A 22,117-nucleotide genomic window follows, 5' to 3' on the forward strand; every position below is an offset into this window, starting at 1 on the left:
AACATTTCACTGACACTCCCAGCAGTTCGCATAGGGCAGTGTGAACTGCCGCCGGGAGGCCTGCGATGCGGGAACCCTCCGCGGATTCGTGGCGTTCCCGCATCGCTCCAGTGTGAACCCAGCCTAATAAGCGATCATTTTTCTGATCGCTGTATTAGTGTCACAGGTGACGCTAGTTAGGCAGGTAGGTATTTAGGTTCGCCGCAACTTTTTATAGCGCCAGGGACCCCCATATACTACCGCATAAAGCCCCCTGATTGCCCCCTAGTTAACCCTTTCACCAGTGATCACCATATAACTGTTACAGGTGACGCTGGTTGGTTAGTTATTTTTTTATAGTTTCAGGGCACCCGCCATTTATTACCTAATAAAGGTTTAACCCCCTGATCACCCGGCGGGTGTCATTTGTGACTGTAATAACTGTTAGGGCAGTTAGGGTTAGCCCCCTTTAGTTCTAAGGTACCCCCCTAACCCCCCCAATAAAGGTTTAACCCCGTGATCACCCCCCGTCGCCAGTGTCACTAATGCTGGGTTCACATTGCAGCGGTTTATGAGAACGGATGTGATTCGCACCGCACTGCAGTGCAAATCACATCCGATCTCTGTGCGATTCGAGTTCAGCCATACAGATAGTATGGCTGAATTCGTGTCGCACCCGCCGCAAACTCGCACGGGACCCTTTTTTTGGTCCGCAGCAGAATCGGATCGCATGGGTGTTCACACCATGCGATCCGAGTTTGCAGATCGCACTGCGATATGCGAACTGATCTGGGGGTGTCATTAACATTTCACTGACACTCCCAGCAGTTCGCATAGGGCAGTGTGAACTGCCGCCGGGAGGCATGCGATGCGGGAACCCGCCGCGGATTCGTGGCGTTCCTGCATCGCTCCAGTGTGAACCCAGCCTAATAAGCGATCGTTTTTCTGATCGCTGTATTAGTGTCACAGGTGACGCTAGTTAGGCAGGTAGGTATTTAGGTTCGCCGCAGCTTTTTATAGCGCCAGGGACCCCCATATACTACCGCATAAAGCCCCCTGATTGCCCCCTAGTTAACCCTTTCACCAGTGATCACCATATAACTGTTACAGGTGACGCTGGTTGGTTAGTTATTTTTTTATAGTTTCAGGGCACCCGCCATTTATTACCTAGTCTCACTAGTGTACCCCTAAATTTAGGGGTGTCTACTTTCCAAAATGGGGTCATTTGGGGGGGTTTGTGCCATCTTGGCATTTTATGGCCTTCAAAACTGTAACGCCCTTAGAAAGCCTGAAGGCGGTGCTTGGTTTTCGGGGCCCCGTACGCGGCTAGGCTCCCAAAAAGTCCCACATATGTGGTATCCCCGTACTCAGGAGAAGCAGCAGAATTTATTTTGGGGTGTCATTTCACATATGCCCATAGCATGTGTGAGCAATATATCATTTAGTGACAACTTTGTGTAAAAAAAAAAAAAATTTTTTTTTTTTGTCATTATTCAATCGCTTGAGGCAAAAAAATAAAATATTCAATGGGCTCAACATGCCACTTATCAATTTCCTTAGGGGGTCTACTTTCCAAAATGGGGTCATTTGGGGGGGTTTTGTACTGCCCTGCCATTTTAGCACCTCAAGAAATGAGATAGGCAGTCGTAAACTAAAAGCTGCGTAAATTCCAGAAAACGTACCTTAGTTTGTAGATGTGACAACTTTTGCGCAAACCAATAAATATACAGTTATTGACTTTTTTTTTACCAAAGACATGTGGCTGAATATATTTTGGCCTAAATGTATGACTAAAATTGAGTTTATTGGATTTTTCTAATAACAAAAAGTAGAAAATATCATTTTTTTTCAAAATTTGCGGTCTTTTTACATTTATATCGCAAAAAATAAAAATCGCAGAGGCAATCAAATACCATCAAAAGAAAGCTCTATTTGTGGGAAGAAAAGGACGCAAATTTTGTTTGGGTACAACATTGCATGACCACGCAATTACCAGTTAAAACAGCGCAGTGCCAAATTGTAAAAAGACCTCTGGTCATTGACCAGCAAAATGGTCCGGTCTGAAAGTGGTTAAAATGACGATCTTCAATAAAAATCTATTGAGAAAAAAAAAAAAAAAAAAAGATACTCAGGTCTGAGGATAGCTCAGAGCTCCCAGTTTGGAGACTACCAGTGGGGGAGACGGAAGGTTATGTTGAGGGGCCAGAGGGCCCGGCCGGAAGTCAAGAGACAGAGGGTCTCAGTTCCAGGAGTCAGGTTGTCTCCTATTGGGGTGTCAGGAGAACCCCAATCCATAGGCCATAGGTAGACTATCCAGCAGGGTGCTGTGACTAAAGGCTAGAGAGTCAAGTGTCCAAGAGAGTTGGACAACACAGTCTGAGAGACGGTAAGAGGTACAGCATGGTACAGCATGGTACTGCAGTTGAAGTTGAGTGAGCTGATGACCCAGGTGGCTAGGCATTTTCCAGTGTTTGTATTCTGTAGAAGATCCTCTGTGTGGGAAGTCATTCATTTGTGAACTTTTGCTTTCTTTTAAATAAAAGTCCTAAGCCCTTAATAATAGTTCCTGTCTGTCGTGGACTTACTGTGCATCTATAACGAGAGCTAACTACCTCATGTCACAAATGTTTTTTAGTGGAAAAAAAATCGGAGTCATATAGACAAACAATGTACTTACTATGGCTTCCAGTAGTGCTTCCAGTAGAAGGGTTTTTGGTGGTGGGGGCAGTACGCCTATGAATATAAAGCAAAATGTAAATCATATGAACAAAATTCTTAAGAACGTGGACCTTCATATATCATGTTAAAGCGGACTTCACCCCCCTAAAGAAAAAACTGTGTTGGGTACAAAATTCTAGCATCATAAAATGTTTTTCTATGGTAAATAAAAAGCATTTGCCGCTGCTTACGATTAACTACATTTCACTTCCTGGTCTTTAGATGCATTGGTGATATAACCAGGACCTCACAGATGCATTTTGGGAAGACTACTCTACCCAGTGCCTTACTGGGAAATCTCCTGTATTCACAGTTAGATGTTGCAAGATTTCTAGCGAATACTTTTTTTCTTTTTGGCACAAATAGAGCTCCAAGTAGTATGGGGATATTGAATCCTCTGCCCTTTCAGTTGTGTTCACAAATGGATGATTGTTATGCCTGCAGATATATAGTGTACTGGCAGAGACAACAAATAAGAGCCACCCAAAACTTGGGAGTAATACTGCAAAGGGATTGTTTTGGTGTAGTTATCTTCATTAAAAAGAATTGAGGAGCCTGTACATGGCCTAGTGACTTCAGGTGTGAGCATGTCCAGTTATTAAATGCTGCCCTTGTTGATTTGAAGGTTAGTTGGAAGTTTGAAAGGAAGTTTGAAGACTCTAATGCCACGTACACACGATCAGACTTTCTGGCACACTTGGTCTGGCGGACCGGAATCTGTCGGACAATTCGATCGAGTGTGGGCTCTGTCTGACTTTTTCTTCCCAAAAGTCAGACGGACTTAGAAATAGAACATGTTTTAACTCCGCTGGACCAAGTTCCTATTGGGAATCCCGTTCGCCTGTATGCTGGTCCGACGGACCAAATACGACGCAAGGGCAGCTACAGAACTTGCCTGCGAGAATGTTTCCAGCGCGATCCTATCACGCTGGTTCTCGGCTGCAGGATATACTGTTCATCTCGCGCTCGCTGCAATAGGAAAAACACATTTTCCTATAACAGTGAGCGCGAAAGATAGGCAGCAATGCCACTTGGGTCTGGTATGGATTTTAAGGGGAACCCCCACGTCGAAAAAACGGCGTGGGGGTCCCGACAAAGTCCATACCAGACCCTTATCCAAGCACGCAGCCCAGCCGGTCAGGAAAGGGGGTGGGGACAAGCGAGCACCCCCCCTCCTGAACCATACCAGGCAGCATGCCCTCAACATGGGGGGGTGGATGCTTTGGGGAAGGGGGGCATCCTGCGGCCCCCACACCCCAAAGCACCTTGTCCCCGTGTTGATAAGGACAAGGGCCTCTTCCCGAAAACCCTGGTCATTGGTTGTCGGGATCTGCGGGCAGGGGGTTTATTGGAATCTGGGAGCCGCCTTTAATAAGGGGGCCCCCAGATCCCAGCCCACCACCCTATGTGAATAAGTATGGGGTACATCGTACCCCTATCCATTCACCTGGGGGAAAGTGTCTTCTACTCTCCAGTACTTCTACAGGGCTCCTCCGCTATCTTCTGCTCTTCCGATGTTGACACAATGCTCTCTCCCGCTGTAATGCCGTGGACATGGTGCGCAACGACTTATATAGGCATAAGGGGGAGGGTCACCCGTGATGACACCAGATGACCCCACCCCTTATGACATCACAGTCCCAACATGCCCTGGGACTGTGAGGTCATAAGGGGTGGGGTCATCGGGTGACATCACCCGGTGACCCTGCCCCTTATGCCTATATAATTCGTTGTGCACCATGTCCACGGCATTACAGTGGGAGAGAGCGTTGTGTCAACATCGGAAGAACAGAAGAAGGAAGAAGACGGCGGCGATGGCGATGATGAAGGAGAAAGCCGGGCCAAAGCAAAAGAGCAGCAAAAGAGCAGAAGAGAGCGGGAGAAGAACCGGAAAGCATGGAGAAGTCGGAAGAGATCCCCAAAGTCGGAAGAAGACCCCCGGAGCTGCCTAATAAACTACTTTAAAAGCCTGTGTAGTGTGTTTTTTTATTAACACTTTCCCCCAGGTGAATGGATAGGGGTACGATGTACCCCATACTTATTCACATAGGGTGGTGGGCCGGGATCTGGGGCCCCCCTAATTAAAGAGGGCTCCCAGATTCCAATAAGCCCCCCGCCTGAAGACCCCAACAACCAACGGCCAGGGTTCTCGGGAAGAGGCCCTTGTCCTCATCAACATGGGGACAAGGTGCTTTGGGGTGCAGGGCGCCCCCCTTCCCCAAAGCACCCACCCCCCATGTTGAGGGCATGTGGCCTGGTACTCTTCAGGAGGAATGGGGTCGCTCGCTTGTCCCCACCCCCTTTCCTGACAAGTTGGGCTGCGTGTTTAGATAAGGGTCTGGTATCATTTTTTCGGCATAGGGGGTTTCCCTTAAAATCGGCATAGGGGGTTTCCCTTAAAATCCATACCAGGCGACGGGGCTCGCAAAGGTGTCAATCTCGCTGATGAAAGCTGCGAGATTGACTTAGCTTTCTAGTCCCGACTTTAGTCCGTGTGTGGGCGAGTCTGTTCATTTTGAAATCCCGTCGGGAAGTCCGTCGGACCTCCAGCAAAAGTCTGTCGGGAAGACCGTCGGACCTAGTCCATCGAAAAGTCTGGTCATGTGTACTCGGCATAACAGTAAGCTATGGGAGTTTGAATCCTGTTGTGTGGAAAACATGACACCTACAGAAGTATTTCCCAAAAATCAATGACATTAGTGACAGGCCCTCCAGGTTGAGGGTTGGCATAGGTCTGATGAGCCTATCTTAGATAAAGAGAGTTGTCCACAAAGAACACATAGTAAGGCTGGGCATAAAAGAACAATCCTGATCATATCATGTGGCCTGGAACTTTGAATGTGCCCAGAATATATCTAAAGGCTATTGTTTATTGCTCCCCTGTGTAGCCTACCATGTTCTCTTCACTTCTTTCCACTTATACTCCATGATAGCTGCTTTCCTGAATCTGTAATTATTATTGAGAGCCAGGCCTGTTTACTCTCGCTGGTTGACATTAGCCCTTTAAATATACAGTGGTTGTCTCCTAGGCATGCTCACCTGTGCCACAAACTACATTCCTATGCTGGAGAAACTACATGGAGAGGAAGATCCCCTACAGTGTAAACAGAAAGAAGTGGAGCAGAGGACACTGGGAAATGTAGTTTAGTTTGATACATCACGTGTGCAATTTTAGATATCCACCTGTGGCTCCAGGATGGGTGCACCTATATGGAAGTCAATGAACGAATGTGCATGGACCTAGAAATGTAAAAGCCTATATTTAGTTTATTAAATGGAAATATTGAAAAAATGTATCTGTGGCCCCACTAGAGGGATGTGGCAAAGCAAATCAATGTTTTTATTAGTATCCTTTAGTTCTTATTTAATCTGATAGGACTGGGAGCATTGAAAAAGTGGAAAAAAAACCGAATAAAGAAATAGAAGAAAAACATTTTATCTCTACTGGAAATTAGATATAAAGAAAAGCCCGGAGCAAAATGAATGAAAGAAATAAGTGAAGGGGTGACATGACATTTAACAGGGTATAGAATAGTAGGGGCTCCAGGATTGGCTGGGGCTGAGTGGGATGGGGACAGAAGTTAATATAGGAAGCAGGCCCCTCCCCCCTGGCACCAGAGCATGAGGGAAAGTTCCCACCCACTCTCCCCAAGTTTTTTTTGGGGGGGGGGGGGGGTTATTGTGCAGGTCTGTTGTGTATGTGTGTTTGTTTTCTTTTTCTTTACAGGGCGATTGGATGTCGTGGCAGTGGCGGGTGTTGGTCTTTGCGGGTGAAGGAAGATTTCAGGACCTGTTGGTGGTATGGGTCCTGATAGTGGTATTCTAGTTAACGGAGGTTAGCTGGAAAACTGGTAATGGGTGCACTGTGGTAAGTGGTTGTCTCTGAGCCAGCCTGTCAGCTTGAGGCCTAATAACATACTGGAGGTACTGTAGGGGAGTATTTTGACACAGAAGGTTATGGAGGATCCTGCAAAGACCAACGATATGAGGGACTGATGGTTTTTCATAACGGATGTTTATCTTGATGTTAATTTGAATATATATATATTGTTTAATAAAATAAGGCTGCTATGGCCTATGTTTACTCCAAATTTTGGTATGGTTGTCATTAACCGGTTCCCGACCAGCGTACGCCAATGTACGTCGGCAGAATGACATGGGCAGGCATATTGGCGTACAGGTATGTCCAATCTTTAATGCCGCCCTGCCATCGCGAGTGGGCCACCGGCAGCGCGCTGGAGTGCTGGTCAGGACCCCTGTAAGTCCGGTTGCGGGTCCTGCGGACTCGATCGCCGCGGGCATACCCGCGATCGTCTCACGGGGCGGCTGAATGGAGAGATGCCGTTGTAAACAGCATCTCCCTGTTCTGCCTAGCAACTAGTGACACTGATCTCTGCTCCATGTGATTGGAGTAGAGATCAGTATTCACTAAATGAAAGCCCAGCCCCCAACAGTTAGTAACACACCCCTAGGAACACTTAACCCCTACACTGCTACCCACTGGTTAACCCCTTCACTGCCAGTGTCATTTACACATTAATCACTGCATTTATATAGCAGTGATTGCTGTATAAATGACAATGGTCCCAAAAATGTGTCAAAAATGTCCGATATGTCTGCCATAATGTCGCAGTCACAATAAAAATCACTGATCGCCGCCATTACTAGTAAAAAAAATGTATTAATAAAAATGCCATAAAACTATCCCCTATTTTGTAAACGCTATAACTTTTGCGCAAAGCAATCAATAATCGCTTATTGTGATTTCTTTTTCAAAAATATGTAGAAGAATACGTATCGGCCTAAACTGAGGGAAAAAAGTTTTTTTATATATTTTTGGGGGGATATTTATTATAACAAAAAGTAAAAAATAATGCGTTCTTTTCAAAATTGTCGCTCTATTTTTGTTTATAGCGCAAAAAATAAAAACCGCAGAGGTGATCAAATACCACCAAAAGAAAGCTCTATTTGTGGGAAAAAAAGGACGTCAATTTTGTTTTGGAGCAACGTGGCACGACCGCGCAATTGTCAGTTAAAGCGTCGCAGTGCCGAATCGCAAAAAGTGGTCTGGTCTTTGGCCAGCAAAATGGTCCAGGGCTGAAGTGCTTAATAAGGTCAAAGGGGAAAGTTGGAGTATAAGGGGTCTTTAGCAGTAAGGTACATCTGTTATACAATAGTCAAGCCCTCAAAATAATCACAGTAGGAAATACAAAATACTGTAAAATTAAGCCTGATAAAGAACATGTTTTATAGCACATGTTGATTATAAGGTCATTATTAATTTATTTTAGACAAGTAATGGAATTATTGTACTTAGGGGCCATTCACACTACTGTACAAAGCACATGCTGTTTGCTGCTTATCACTAATATCTAAACCAATATATTCTCAGAACGTTATTTTTAACAAAGCAGGGTAGCAAAATGCAAATTGAGTAGGAAGTGTTTTAATATCTAGATCAGTTTCCATGCACCCACACAAGATGGGAAGATTAAATCAAAGAAAAATGTATGAGAAAATAAAAATGACATACAGTATAACTAAGCTCTAAAAAATGATAATGAATCGCTAGATGGAATGGGGTTGATTTACTAAAACTTTAGAGTGCAACATCTGGTGCAGCTGTACATGGTAGCCAATCAGCTTCTAACTTCAGCTTGTTCAGTTAAAGCGGGAGTCCGCCGTTTTTTTTTTTTTTTAAAAGCCAGCAGCTACAAATACGGCAGCTGCTGACTTTTAAAATAATGACACTTACCCGCCCAGCACGCCCACGATGTCGGCACCCGAAGCCGATCTCTCGATCGTCTCTCGGGTGCTGCCGCCGCCATCTTGGGTATGGGAATCAGGAAGTGGAGCCTTGCAGCTTAATTTCCCAGTTCCCTACTGTGCATGCGCGAGTCGCGCTGCGCAATAAGGATGGTCCCCGCTGTCTCTGGGATCCGTGTGTTTCCCAGCAGGCAGCGGGGGACCTTCGGAAAGGGGCGTAGATTCTGCGGAAAGGGGTGTAGCTTCTGTAGAATCTACGCGGGAAGTGGGTGCAGATACCTGTACTGTACAGGTACCTGCACCCCCCTCCCCCCTGAAAGGTGCCAATTGTGGCGCCGGAGGCGGGGAGGGTTCCAATGAGCGGAAGCTCCACTTTAGGGTGGACCTCCGCTTTAAGCTTTAACAAAAAAAAAAAAGGTAGCTCATTGGTTTCTACGCAGAGCTGCACTAGAAACTCCAGTTTAAGTAAATCAACCCCATTGTTTCAATGGAAAACAGCATTTCTGCCATTCATAAATGTTTCAACCTTAACCACTTGCCGCCCGCCCTATAACAAATAGACGGTGGCAAAGTGGTTTCATAATCCTGACCGGACGTCATATGACGTGATCAGGATTATGAGCTGCTGCGCGCCCCCGGGGGCGCCCATCGCGAAGATCGTTGTTGCGGGGTGTCAGTCTGACACCCGGCAACTATGATCTCGGTAAAGAGTCTCCGACGGAGACTCTTTACCACGTGATCAGCCGTGTCCAATCACGGCTGATCACAGTGTAAATAGGAAAAGCCGGTGATCGGCTTTTCCTCACTCGCGTCTGTCAGACGCGAGTAGAGGAGAGCCGATCGGCTGCTCCTCTTAAAGGGGGGGTCTGTGCTGATCGATTATCAGCACAGCCCCCCGAGGATGCCCACACTGGACCACCAGGGATGCCACCAGACCACCAGGGATGCCCAGGACAAGGTATGCCACCCTAGACCACCAGGGATTCCAGTCAGTGCCACAATGGATGCCAATCAGTGCCCATAATGGATGCCAACCAGTGCCCACAATGGGCATCATTGATTGGCATGCATTATTGATTGGCACTGATTGGCATCCATTAGTACAATATATTAGAATACAATGCCGCCTATCAGTTCCCATCTGTGCCGCCTATCAGTGCCCATCCATGCCACCTATCAGTGCCCATCCATGTACACCTGTGCCGCCTACCCATGCCCACCTGTGCCGCCTACCCATGCCCACCTGTGCCGACTAACCCATGCCCACCTGTGCCACCTATCAATGCCCATCCATGCCAATCCGTGGCAGCTATCAGTGCCAATTTGTGCCACCTATCAGTGCCCATCCATGTCGCCCATCAGTGCCACCCATCAGTGCCGCCTATCAGTGCCACATATCGGTGTCCATCAATGCCACCTCATCAGTGCCACTTCATTGGTGCCACCTCATCGGTGCCCATCAGTGCCGCCTTATCATTGCCCATCAGTGTAACCCCATCAGTGCCCATCAGTGAAGGAGAAAACTTACTTATTTGCAAAGTTTTGAAACTGAAACAAAAAAAAACATTTTTTTTTTCAAAATTTTCGGTATTTTTTTATTTGTTTAGCAAAAAATAAAAACCGCAGAGGTGATCAAATACCACCAAAAGAAAGCTCTATTTGTGGGAAAAAAATTATAAAAATTTCATTTGGGTACAGTGTAGCATGACCGCGCAATTGTCATTCAAAGTGCGACAGCGCTGAAAGCTCAAAATTGGTCTGGGCAGGAAGGTGTTTAAGTGCCTTGTATTGAAGTGGTTAAAGGGTATGCATTACTCAAATTTATCCCCAAGCCCAGAGCATACCCCAGCATTATTTCTTTCTTTACATTGATCCTGATGCGGGAAACAGCTTTAAATACTCCCTGTGACATCATCACCAGGCTTGGAAAATGTATGCAGTGGCAGGTAGCTCAGGTCCAACTAATGTGGGCACATCCCCAAAACTACATCTCGAAAAATTATGTTCCCAACAGACAGGGTGTGGGCAGGATTTTCTTAATCAAGGCAACATCATTGTTTTGCTGGGAAAAAGAATTAACGTATGCATGTGGAGAGGGACAGAAAGAGAAGGGTATAGGCAGAGCTCTGTATTCAACAGACAAGCTATCCCAAACCAGACATTAGGAGCAGGTAGGCAGAGGTTCCCTTAAGGGTGGCTCCTCCTACTGGTGGAGTGCTTTGTGGGTATTACTATTTAAGGTGGGTGGAGCTGGGGATCCTGGCCTGCTCTAGCCAGGATACAGAAAGAAAAGGAAGGACTGCTGTGAGTGTTCATGTTCTGCTCTTTGGGGGAGGGGCTTCTCTGTGGTCAATGCTGAGAACAATCTGGGGAAGAACAGGAGTAATTGACAGCTAGAGTGGAAGAGAATGTTTGGTCTCTCCTTTATTCTCTTCTCCGGGGAGTGTAGAGCTATGCCATAAGTGGCTCTGACTAGTAGAGTAGAGTAGTAGTAGAGTAGTAGAGTAGAAGGAGGACTTATACCACATGACACATGATCGGAATTTTGGTCGGAAAAAGCTTTGATGGTTTTTCCAACGCAATTCAGATGGGATTGCGCTCAAGCTGTCTTGCATACACACGGTCACACCAAATTCCGACCATCAAGAACGTGGTGATGTACAACACGTATGACGGGACTAGAAAAAGGAAGTTCAATAGCCAGTAGCCAATAGCTTCTGTCTCATAATTGAATCTGAACATGCGTGAGTTTCTGCGCATCGGAATTGCATACACACAAACTCATTTTCGGATAGGAACTTTTTCAGACCGAAAAATGGCCGAAATTTGGCCAGCAAAAGTTCGATGAAGCATATACACAATCACATTTTCCGAAAGCTCTAATCAGTCTTTTGCTGGCCAAATTTCCGATCGGGTGTACGTGGCATAAGTGTTTTTGGGATGAGCTCCACAGACACCTCATGTCTTCAGTTTGCTGCAGTGCTTTTTAATTCATGCCACTACTTGAAAATTGTTACTGCCAAGATCTGGACCAGCCTTTCTCAACCTTTTCAATATAGAGGAACCCGTGAAATAATTTTCTGGTCTCAGGGAACCCCTGTAAAAAATGACTATGTCTATAACTCATGACACATTAGTGTGGTGGTCAGTGAGGAGAATTCTCCTCGCACTTGTGGACTTTGAGAAAATTTCCCTCCTATACAGATAGCTAAAAAGATTAATGGTGGCAGAGGCAACTTACCTGAGAGGCAGAAATTGCTTATTGGTCAAAGAACCCTATCAACCGCTGGAGGAAGTCTAGGGTTCCATTCAGGGCCAGTGCTACCACTAGGCAAACTAGGCAGCCGCCTAGGGCGCCCTGTTGCCTAGGGCACCAGCCACTCGCTTCTCTCTGCAGCAAGCAACTAAGTCTCAGATTCAGCAGGCAGCCTGCTGCTCCATTAGCACATAGTGTCACAGGCGCATCGGTGACAGAGAACTGTGTCTGTGTACTGACTCCTGAATGAATGGAAGCAAACATTCATTGATGGCCGCTGGTGAGGCTGCATTTGGTGGCCGCTAATGAGGCTGCATTTGGTGGCCGCTGGTGAGGCTGCATTTGATGGGGACTGGTAGGCTGCATTGATGGGCACTTGTGAGGCTACATTGATGGGCACTAGTGAGGCTGCATTTGATGGGCACTGGTAGGCTGCATTGATGGGCACTGATATGCTGCATTGATAGGCACTGGTTGGGTGCATTGATGGGCGCTTGTGAGGCTGCATTTGATGGGCACTGGTGGGCTGCATTTGATGGGTGTTTAGTTAAAAAGGTTGGGTATGCATGGGCAGGGCAAAAAGGGTGGAGTCATGGGTAGAGCCAAGGGGGGCGGCAAAATTAGGTTTCGCCTAGGGTGTCAAAAATTCTTGCAACAGTCCTGGTTCCATTGAACACTGGTTGAGAAACTCTGATCTGGACTGTTATGTTTCACTGTTGAATTTAAGCAAATAAAAGTTGATCTTATTACTACTACTACTACTACTACTACTACTACTACTACTACTACTCTGGAGCCTCTGTATGAATGTTTAGAGAATTGTCTACAGCCTATGGAAAAGTGAAAGTCTACTGGTGCCAACCTAGCCTTCCAGAGTCCTTGAAATGTACTCTTGGACTAAGTGTATGGCTATTCCTGAGAAGAAGAGGTTAACAGAGCAGAGGTTAGCAGAATGGGAAGCTTTGTCCAAGCTGAGCTGTGCCCCCATGGGTTGGGGCTGAGCCATGCTCTGTGTGTTAATGGACACACAGAGCGTGGCTGGGGAATGAGCCCAAACGAGTGCTCCCATAGCTAACAGCTTGTAATGGTGATCGCTCGGCAGGAGGAAGAGCCAGGAGCACTGATAGAGCAAAAGAGCACAGAGCAGGTAAGTATGACATGTTTGTTATTAAAAACAAATGATGGGTTTACAATCACTTTAAGTATTGCATATACAATAAGGATTACTTACACGTCAGCAGGTATACACTCTCCACTTTTCATATCTAAACCCATTCCAGATGGACATTTTTCACAGTCATATTTGTAAAAGCTGGAGTTGATCTCTAGAACCAAATTTAGAATAAATAATGTTCATGGGTTGATGATGTGAAATGTATTATGCATACAGGTTTGCATTGTATGATACTTTTAAAATCCAAATATGTGCATTTTTTATTGGTTTAATTATGATTACAAAAATATACAAGCCAATGGAGGGGATGGTGGGTAGGATGGGTGACAGGAAAGGGGGTAGGTAAAATAGGAGGGGTAGAAGAAGAGTAGAAGGTGCCAAATTAGCTTCTGTCACATCATTGAAAAGTATAATTCAAGTCAAGTTGATTCAAGGGGAGAAAAAGATTAAATACGGTGACTGAGGAGAAGAACATTCAGCATGTCTGTATTGCATGTTATTTTTTATTTTTCAACAAAGCTCAGCAGAACCGTTATCATGTTTTCATATATTTATTACTGCAATATACCATTAATGTAGAAAAGCAAAATCAAAATGTATCCGCACTGCAGATCATTAGGACGGATATGATAAACCCATTAGGAAAACATTACCTGTTCTTCTAAGTCTCTCCTCACTCTTGCACCCTGGCAATTTACTGCACTCTGTACAACTTATCGTTTGACAACCAAAGCCCTCACGACAGCGGCATTCTATCGTATCGTAGGTACATGGCTCTTGGGGCAAGGCTGCAATTAAGAATGCATCATTTTATTACTTCATCACATTGCAGGCATCATACAGTAACTAATTTTTTTTTTTTCCAAGGGACCTCCCTATTTACCTGGAATGCTTCAAAGCTGGCCATATAGGTTACAAACTGATTATACAATCCCCATACAGTCTGTAGGTGGGCTGCAGCATGGTGTGGTGGCAATAATTCACACAGAAAGATGCAATGGAAAACTTATATTAAATTCGAAAGGCCACATTTTACAACAAAGGTTGCCCAACTGGGTGCACTCACGGTTTCCAGTAATTTGAAGAGAGAACCGTATCAGCCAGACTGACAGCATCTGTAAAAGAGCAAAATTACGCTTGTCCTGCCCATGCTCAAGCGGGATGGTGCCCCAAGGAGTTGTGACCTTACGCTTTCCATTTTTGTCAAGAACTTTTCCCTAATGCTAGTACCGTGGGGTTCCTGTCTCTACTAATCTCTACTAACTCACAAATGTGTGCCAAACCTGGGAGCTATGGCCTTAAAGTGGTTGTAAACCCTTACAAACCACTTTGACCTACAGGTAAGCCTAGATTAAGGCTTACCTGTAGGTCCAAGAAATATCTCCCAAACCTATACGGTTTAGGAGATATTTGCCCGAAGAGGGGCACCGCTGTCTACGGCACATGCGCAGTAGACAGTGGCGCGCAGGCGCACTGAGCGTGGCATCCTCGATGACGAAGATGCCACGCGTCTCGCCTCCCGTGCGCATGCGCGGGAGTGATGTCATTGCGGCATCGCCGAATGACAGCGTCGGAGCTGCGAGACCCCACCGAGAAGATGGATGCGCCGAACTACAGGGGACAGCGGTGACTTCGCTGGCTCCTGTGTCAGGTAAGTGACACATAATGGGCTACTATGCGATGCATAGTAGTCCATTATGCTTTGCCTTTGCAGGGAATGAAAGAGGAAGTAAACCCATCAGGGTTTACTTCCTCTTTAAAAAGGTTCTGCTCGACCTAAGATGGCTGCTGGAGTCACCTTGGGTGGTGGCATCCAATCAGATTGCTTCCCCAGTGATCCAGGAAACCATAAAGGAACCATATCCCTCCTCACTTCCTCTCCAACTGCAGTTCCACTGTAGAATAGTGCCCCCTGCGGTGGAGAAGGTAGACTGCACCTGCCTATAAGTCATGTTTAGTTTTACCACAACTAAGTATCCTGTTCCAGCAGGGGGAAGGGATTCTTGGCATACACTGTGTGACAGCTGATATCTGTACTGTAAATAGACAAACTCTCTGCTTGTCCATTTATAGCCCCCACCCCGACACAAATTTTCAGTTGCTTTTATTTCCAGTGTCGGAGAACTTGTCAGAAGTTATCTTGCTGATAACAGAAGAATGGAGCAGCAGGAAGACACTGTACTTAGGGGTTTGGGGAGGGATAAGAAAACACTGCAGACATATGTGCCTGGGTCAAATTTCATGAATCAGGTTTATCCACTTTAATGTGTAGCCACAGCTAAGCAGACCCTTGCACTATATAGATATTGCCAATTGTAAAGGAATCATGCTATTAAATTGTAATGTGTATAGTGAGCATAAGACTTAATGTGTTACTAAACCTACAACAGTAAAATCAGTTTGCATATGCAGTAAAGCATGCTTGTTATACTCATTGTGGAACCTAAGATGTTAATCTTCTGCATTGTGTAAAAAGGCTGTTTGAGCCCGTCTTCTCTGATCTTCCCCTCCTTCCACTATCCCCAATCCATCTCCTGATAGTACAGAGTCTTGGAGGCACTCTGCATGTGATAAGTTTGGTGTGCATTGCTAGAGAGTTTTTTGTTTTTTTCTGGGAGAGTGCATGTGATCAGCACAAGACTCTGCCCCCCCCCCACCCCTTCCCACCCCAAAGCACCTTGTCCCCATGTCTCTTCCCCACAACCCTGGGCTGTGGTTGTGGGGATCTGCAGGCAGGGGGCTTATCAGAATTTAGAAGCCCCCTTTAAGAAGGGTGCCCCCAGATCCCAGCCCCCCATGTGAATAAATATGGAGTACATAGTACCTCTACCCATTCACCAAAAAAGTGTCATGAGTAATAAAAAGAGAGAGTTTTTGACAATTCCTTTATTAAAAAAACAGCGTCCCCCGATGTAAATTCATCGTCAATCACGCCACCCGCTGCACCTAAAAAAGAAAACATTCTGCACTCATTGAGGGCCAACTGCCGAATGCCTCATATGCTGTTTGACAGTTCTTGTACAAGGGCGGGGCCACCCGGTGATGTCACTTGGTGGCACCTTCCCCCCCTTGTGGGGTTACGGACTGGTGCATGCTGGGTCTGTGATGTCACAAGGGGGCGGCGGCACCAGGTAACATTGCCAGCTTCTTAACAACCAGTTTTTCTGCACTCCGATTGGGCAAAGCTTTGCTCAATCTGGGCACAGAATGCACTGTGTAATGCTCAGTGCATTGCAGGGCATTCAGTGGGGCAACCACCCTGTATATGCGGGTGTTCCCCGAACAGGGCAACCAGCCAATGTTCAGCCAGAGCTCATGCTCTGGCAGAACAGTTTGCCATACTAATCTTTATCACTAGTCAAGGTTAAACACACTTTTGCCCCTCTAGGGCTATACTCCAACTGGCTTCTGGCTCCCAATAGCAACCAAAGGGACCAACACATGGACTGGAGCTTCTATTTGACCTCCTCCTCTCTGTGATTATGCTAAATGCTAAAGGAATAAAGCCAATAGTGCTCTCCATATGTTTTAAAACAATTTTATAAAAATCTAAAATGGGACACTCACAAACAAATGCACTCTCAGTGCTGTGTTCTGCACATAGTATTAAAAGTAAACCACCTTCTCACCTCAGGGTCTCCACACTGCCCATTGGTGGCAGCAAATGTACTGACTTGACTTTGTTCGTTATACACGCATTATACCTCCAAAGGCTTTGTATAGGAACAAAGTCAAGTCAGCACATTTGATGGCACCACTGGGCAGCGTGGAGACCCTGAGGTCGAAGGGGGCTCATTTATATATTCCTTGCTCTGATTAACGCTACCACTGCTAGACACAAATGTGAAACCAACAGTGAACGTTTTAAGGGACAGTGGTAAATACTGAGAGGGTCACAATACTCCATGAGACTGGGGCAGCCTACTGCCATCTTTTCTTTTCTTTCTATGAAGGCAGTTGATTGGTGGTCTATACCTACAATTCTTATTGCATTCTAAAGCCTATCATGGTTTTATTTGCTGCAATAGTAGCAACAGCAAGTGGTTAGCCCACGGCCAGGATGTGACTTTATCTCATGTGACTACTGTGGTTACGCTGCTTGTCGTTTTATGAAAGGAGACAAGTGAAAAGAACAAGAAAAAAAATCATCAGTTACAGAATCTTAATATTACCATATGGGAATTTTAGATTTTTTTTTGATAATGACCAGCACCAATACCAATATTCTAAAGCAGACATTGAGTCATGGCTGGATGGAACTGTATTGTTTGTGATGATGACTATTGTCTGTAATCTGAAAATCAATCTTGGTAAATGTCCTAACATTTTCAGACAATTTACCCAGTAAGTATATGTCGATAAACAGATTTTTTTCTACAACTGAGACTTAAGTAACCACAACGTTTTAATTCTGGTAATCAAATACAAGCCTAATTATTCTGCTTTTAATTCATTCAAAAAAAGTTAACAGTTTTCTGTATGTTTAAAATGGAATTTCAGCTTAAAGCGGGAGTTCCGGTTTTTTTCTTTTTTTTTTTTTTAAGTCAGCAGCTACAAATACTGCAGCTGCTGACTTTTAAAATAAGGACACTTACCCGCCCAGTGTGCCCGCGATGTCGGCACCCGAAGCCAATCTCTCGATCGGCTCTCGGGTGCTGCTGTCGCCATCTTGGGTATGGGAATCAGGAAGTGGAGCCGGCTTCACTTCCCGGTTCCCTACTGCGCTTGCACGAAACGCGCTGAGCAATAAGGATGGTCCCCGCTGTCTCTGGGATCCGTGTGTTTCCCAGCAGACAGCAGGGGACCCGCAGGAAGTGGCGTAAATATCTGCAGATTCTGCGGATATCTATGCCGGAAGTGGGTGCAAATACCTGTACTGTACAGGTATCTGCACCCCCCTCCCCCCTGAAAGGTGCCAATTGTGGCGCCGGAGGGGGGGGGGGGTTCCAATGAGTGGAAGTTCCACTTTAGGGTGGACCTCCGCTTTAATCTTAAAGTGGTTGTAAACTCTCCCCCACAACTTTGTTCCATGTAAATCAGCATAAAAAACCCTAATGATTACTGCTTGTAGATATCTCCTTCCTTGCTTAGTATTGTAATTATTTTTGTTCTTTAGAATGACATCACTGAGCATGCCCAGATCTCCCCTGATTTACGGCACACTCTCTATGTGCTTATCTATCTGTTATTAGGACTTCCTAAGGCATGCCACTGATATCCCAGAAGGCTGGATAATCACTCAGAGCTTCCTCCTACACCCCATGTGACCATGTGACATCACATGCAGTGTAAAGCAGGGAATGGGACAGCATTACTGCAGTCTTATCAGCTGAAGCTGATAGGACTCACACAGACAAACACTAGATAATCAGCAAATAGTAAATACTATGAAATAAAACAAGTCAGTTATGAACAGGGAAGCAGGGTTGCCATAGAAACGGATTGAGAGGGAGGCTTGGTTAACAGTACAGGAAGTGCTCAATGTAAGGGCGGAAATACACTCTACTGTGGACAGAAAACAATACTTAAGATGGCGCTGCCTAGCCCCTGGAATTTTTTTAAAGTTTCTTTAAACAGTAAATAATATGCGATTTGGGCTGGATTACAGTGGCTATAGTTTGATAATTACTTATTATAATGGACTAAATAAAAAGAAGCATCAGAGTGGGAGAGTTTACTTCCACTTTAACTATTCCTAAAGTGTTACCAAACCCAGGACCCTGCATTCTCTATATCTGGTCTCCCACAGTACACAGAACATGGAAATATCATTATTTTAGTAAATATAAACTGCTAAATACCTTTTCTCATCAGCAGTGTATAACAATCTTATGACTTCTATCAGTGTCTCCGGTTAAAGCTTGTAGGAGGAGTTTGCTTTCTGCCCTGACTGTCCTTTGAGGCTTCATGACCCCCGACCCTCTGTCTGGACAGTGTTGATTGGCCCTATGCTGAACACATGCACCCTTCCAAGAAAAAAACTCTAGCAATACACAACAAACTGAGCATGTGCAGAGTGCCCCAAGGCTATGTACATCAGGAGATGGATTGGGGACAGTGAAAGAAGGGGAGGATCAGAGAAGACAGACTCAAACAGCATTTTTACATAATGCAGAAGATTAACCCTTTAGGTTCCACAGTGAGTATAACAAGCATGCTTTACTGCACATACAGACTGATTGTGCTGTTGTGGGTTTAGTAACACTTTAAAACCCTTTCCCCCTCCTAACATCTATGCTTACTATGTGTATGTGAATAAATTACTGCGCCGCATATGAAAATGAGCTGCCAACGCAACAATAAGCCCTTGTACACACGGTCAGAGATTCCGACGGAATGTTTCCTATCAGACCGTTTTGTCTCATAATCCTGTATAAACTGTGTAATCCTGATAAACTGTGTGTGGTCTGCATCGGACTGTTTCCGCCGGAGTATCCGATGGACCAAGTTTTCCAACTTGTCCGTAAAATTTTCTGACAAAATGCTCCGATCGTACATACTCCGATCATGTGTAGCCTACTCCAACGGACAAAGTGCCACGCATGCTCAGATCAAATTCCTAGACCAAATTTATTGGCTACTAGCTTGAACGTAGTCCCGTCGTAACGAAATAACGTCATCACGTTATGTACAATTGGATTTTCTGACAACTTTGTCTGACCATGTGTATGCAACAGTTTCGGACAAAATCCGTCGGACAAAATCCAACGGATTTGGTTGTCAGAATGTCCAACCGTGTGTACAAGGGCTAAGACTAATTGTGAAAAGTGTATGTGAACGAATGTGTAGTGCTAGAAATGAATAAAACTTGGGAATGATTCCAGGAAGGTGAATATACACTCCTAAAGAGTAAATTAATCAAAATGAAAGTGCAAACCTGTGCATGAAAGGAAAACAAATATGGGCAAAAATAATAATCTTAATGACACATTAATGTACAACTGGTGCAGAATAAATGCATACAAGTGAAATACTAAATAAAGTGCACATATATGTGGTAGTGTTTAGAACACGCAGACATAGTAGTCAATCCACGTTGGAAAGAATCACAATATAATAAAGTGATAAGTCCACAGGGATAAGGGATCAAACAAATGACACTATGTGACAAAATAATCAGTCCACAAAGATAAAGGCTCAACAAGTGATAACGATGTGGTGGTAAGTCCATATGCATGGGACATCAAAGTAAAATCACAATAGGATCTTAGATGAAATGTTGATGCATTTGCAAATGCTGGTGATCAGACATTCAAAAAATTCAACACCACCCAGGGTTGTGACTCCACCGTCTAGGGCAGGGTTTCTCAACCAGGGTTCCTCCAGAGGTTGCTAGGGGTTCAAGTCACAAGAATGCTATATAATGCTAATGAGTAAAGGTATTTAGCAGTTTATATTTACTAAAATCATTGCATTTCCATGTTCTGTGGGAGACCAGATATAGTAAATGCCGGCTCCTGAGTTTAGTAATACTGTAAGTCATTTTACTAGCTTTGGTGGTTAAAGTGGAGGGCCACCCTAAAAAAAAAAAAAAAACATTTGAAAACAAAAAAAGTTTTACTTACCAGAAACCCCTGTCTTCCTAATCTGCCTCTTCCTATTCTGCGGCACTTCCTCCTCTTCAGCAAGCTGCCCCGTTGTCTTCTGGGACATGTGTGTGTCCCAGAAAACAACGGGGCCATTCACAAAACGCTGTGTGACTCGCGCATGTGCAGTAGGAAATGGGCAGTGAAGCCGCAAGGCTCCACTGCCTGTTTCCCTTCGTTAAGATGGCGGCACCGGCAACGGATCCGATGGACGGATCGGCCTCGGGCGGCTGACATTGCTGGTTCGCTGAACAGGTGAGTCTCCTTTTTAAAAGTCAGCAGCTACAGTGTTTGTAGCTGTTGACTTTAAAAAAAATAAAAAAAAATCACGGCTGAACCCGCTTTAAATATATCAGGTTTAGAATCTCTAAGCCCTTGTACACACGGTCGGATATTCCGACGGAAAATGTCCGATCGGACCGTGTTGACGGATAATCCTACCGTGTGTGGGCTCCATCGGACTGTTTCCGTCGGAATATTTGACGGACAAAGTTTGAGAGTTGGGCTATAAAATTTTTTGACAACATGATCCGATCGGACTTTGTTCGGTCGTGTGTAGAGAATTCCGATCAGACAAAGTGCCACGCATGCTCAGATCAAATTTCGAGACCAAAGCTATTGGCTACTAGCCTGAATGTAGTCCTGTTGTAACTGAATTACGTCATCATCTTACGAACAACAACATTGTCCGACCGTGTGTATGCAACACCAGTTTCGGACAAAATCTGACGGATTTTGTTGTCGGAATGTCCGACCGTGTGTACAAGGTCTAAGTCATATCACTCACAACTTAAAAATACCTAAATATATCAGTTATAGAATCTAAACTGTATATATATCACCATCTGCAGTTTGAAAACAACTTAAATATATCGGTTATAGAATCTGTTGTGGTTTTCCTGTTGCTGGTGAAATGTACTTGGAGGTATATTGAAGGATTTGTTTGGTTGGATGTACCCAGCCTGCTGCCAGTAAAGCACGTCATAGACACACGTTGGGTTTTGGACAGTTCTATCACTGATAAACACACAAAGTTATTTTGACAATTTAAAGCAGAACTTCAGTCATTTTTTTCATCTTTCCATCTATTAAATCTTATGACCTTGTTGTTTTAACTTTGGATAGTAAAACATTTTTTTTTCTGCCAGTAAATACCTTATACAGCCCACTTCCTGTTTCTTGTCTGGTCATTAGCCTAGGCTTATGACATCATGCACAGCTCTCTCGTGAGAAGGGGGGGTGAGTTATATGAGAGTCAATGAAAGCTGCAGAGCTGGAGGCGTGCCTCTGTGTGTCTGTGTAAATCCAGGGAGTGAACAGGCAGCAGGCATCAGCTGCCCACAGTTAAAATGGCGGCAGCCAGACTTAGTGGAGGGAGATTTCTGCAGCATATTTGGCAAGTACAGAATCCCAGTATATATAAAATAATAAGCAAAGTGGTTGGAGGGAAGCTTCAGCATGGCTAAGATGTTTTTATTACAAATTATGTGAGCAGACTGCAGTTCCTCTTTAAGTGTAATCATACATAAAAATCTATTTCATACAATGTACTTTTTCTCCTAAAGAGGGTGGATCAGGAGGTGTCTGCAAAGATGCTATTTGATCCTTATATAACTATCAAGATTTTGTGACTATTGT

At 44.8% G+C, this 22,117-nt stretch overlaps 1 protein-coding gene across 1 annotated transcript in view; it reads right to left on the minus strand.

Moving 5' to 3' along the window:
• LOC143934463 (uncharacterized) overlaps positions 1–22,117 on the minus strand; it is a 58,898-nt gene that overhangs the window by 18,818 nt on the left and 17,963 nt on the right. Inside the window, exons 2-4 of the mRNA XM_077458114.1 lie at positions 13,547–13,681; positions 12,951–13,044; positions 2,657–2,712 (exon numbers count right to left, since the gene is read on the minus strand). Coding sequence (XP_077314240.1) covers positions 2,657–2,712; positions 12,951–13,044; positions 13,547–13,681 — 285 coding nt within the window. The remainder of the gene's footprint in view (positions 1–2,656; positions 2,713–12,950; positions 13,045–13,546; positions 13,682–22,117) is intronic.

This window comes from Lithobates pipiens, unplaced genomic scaffold (assembly GCF_037356315.1).
Source record: "Lithobates pipiens isolate NorthernLeopardFrog02 unplaced genomic scaffold, aLitPip1_a1.2 Scaffold_27, whole genome shotgun sequence".
Lineage (NCBI taxonomy): Eukaryota > Metazoa > Chordata > Amphibia > Anura > Ranidae > Lithobates > Lithobates pipiens.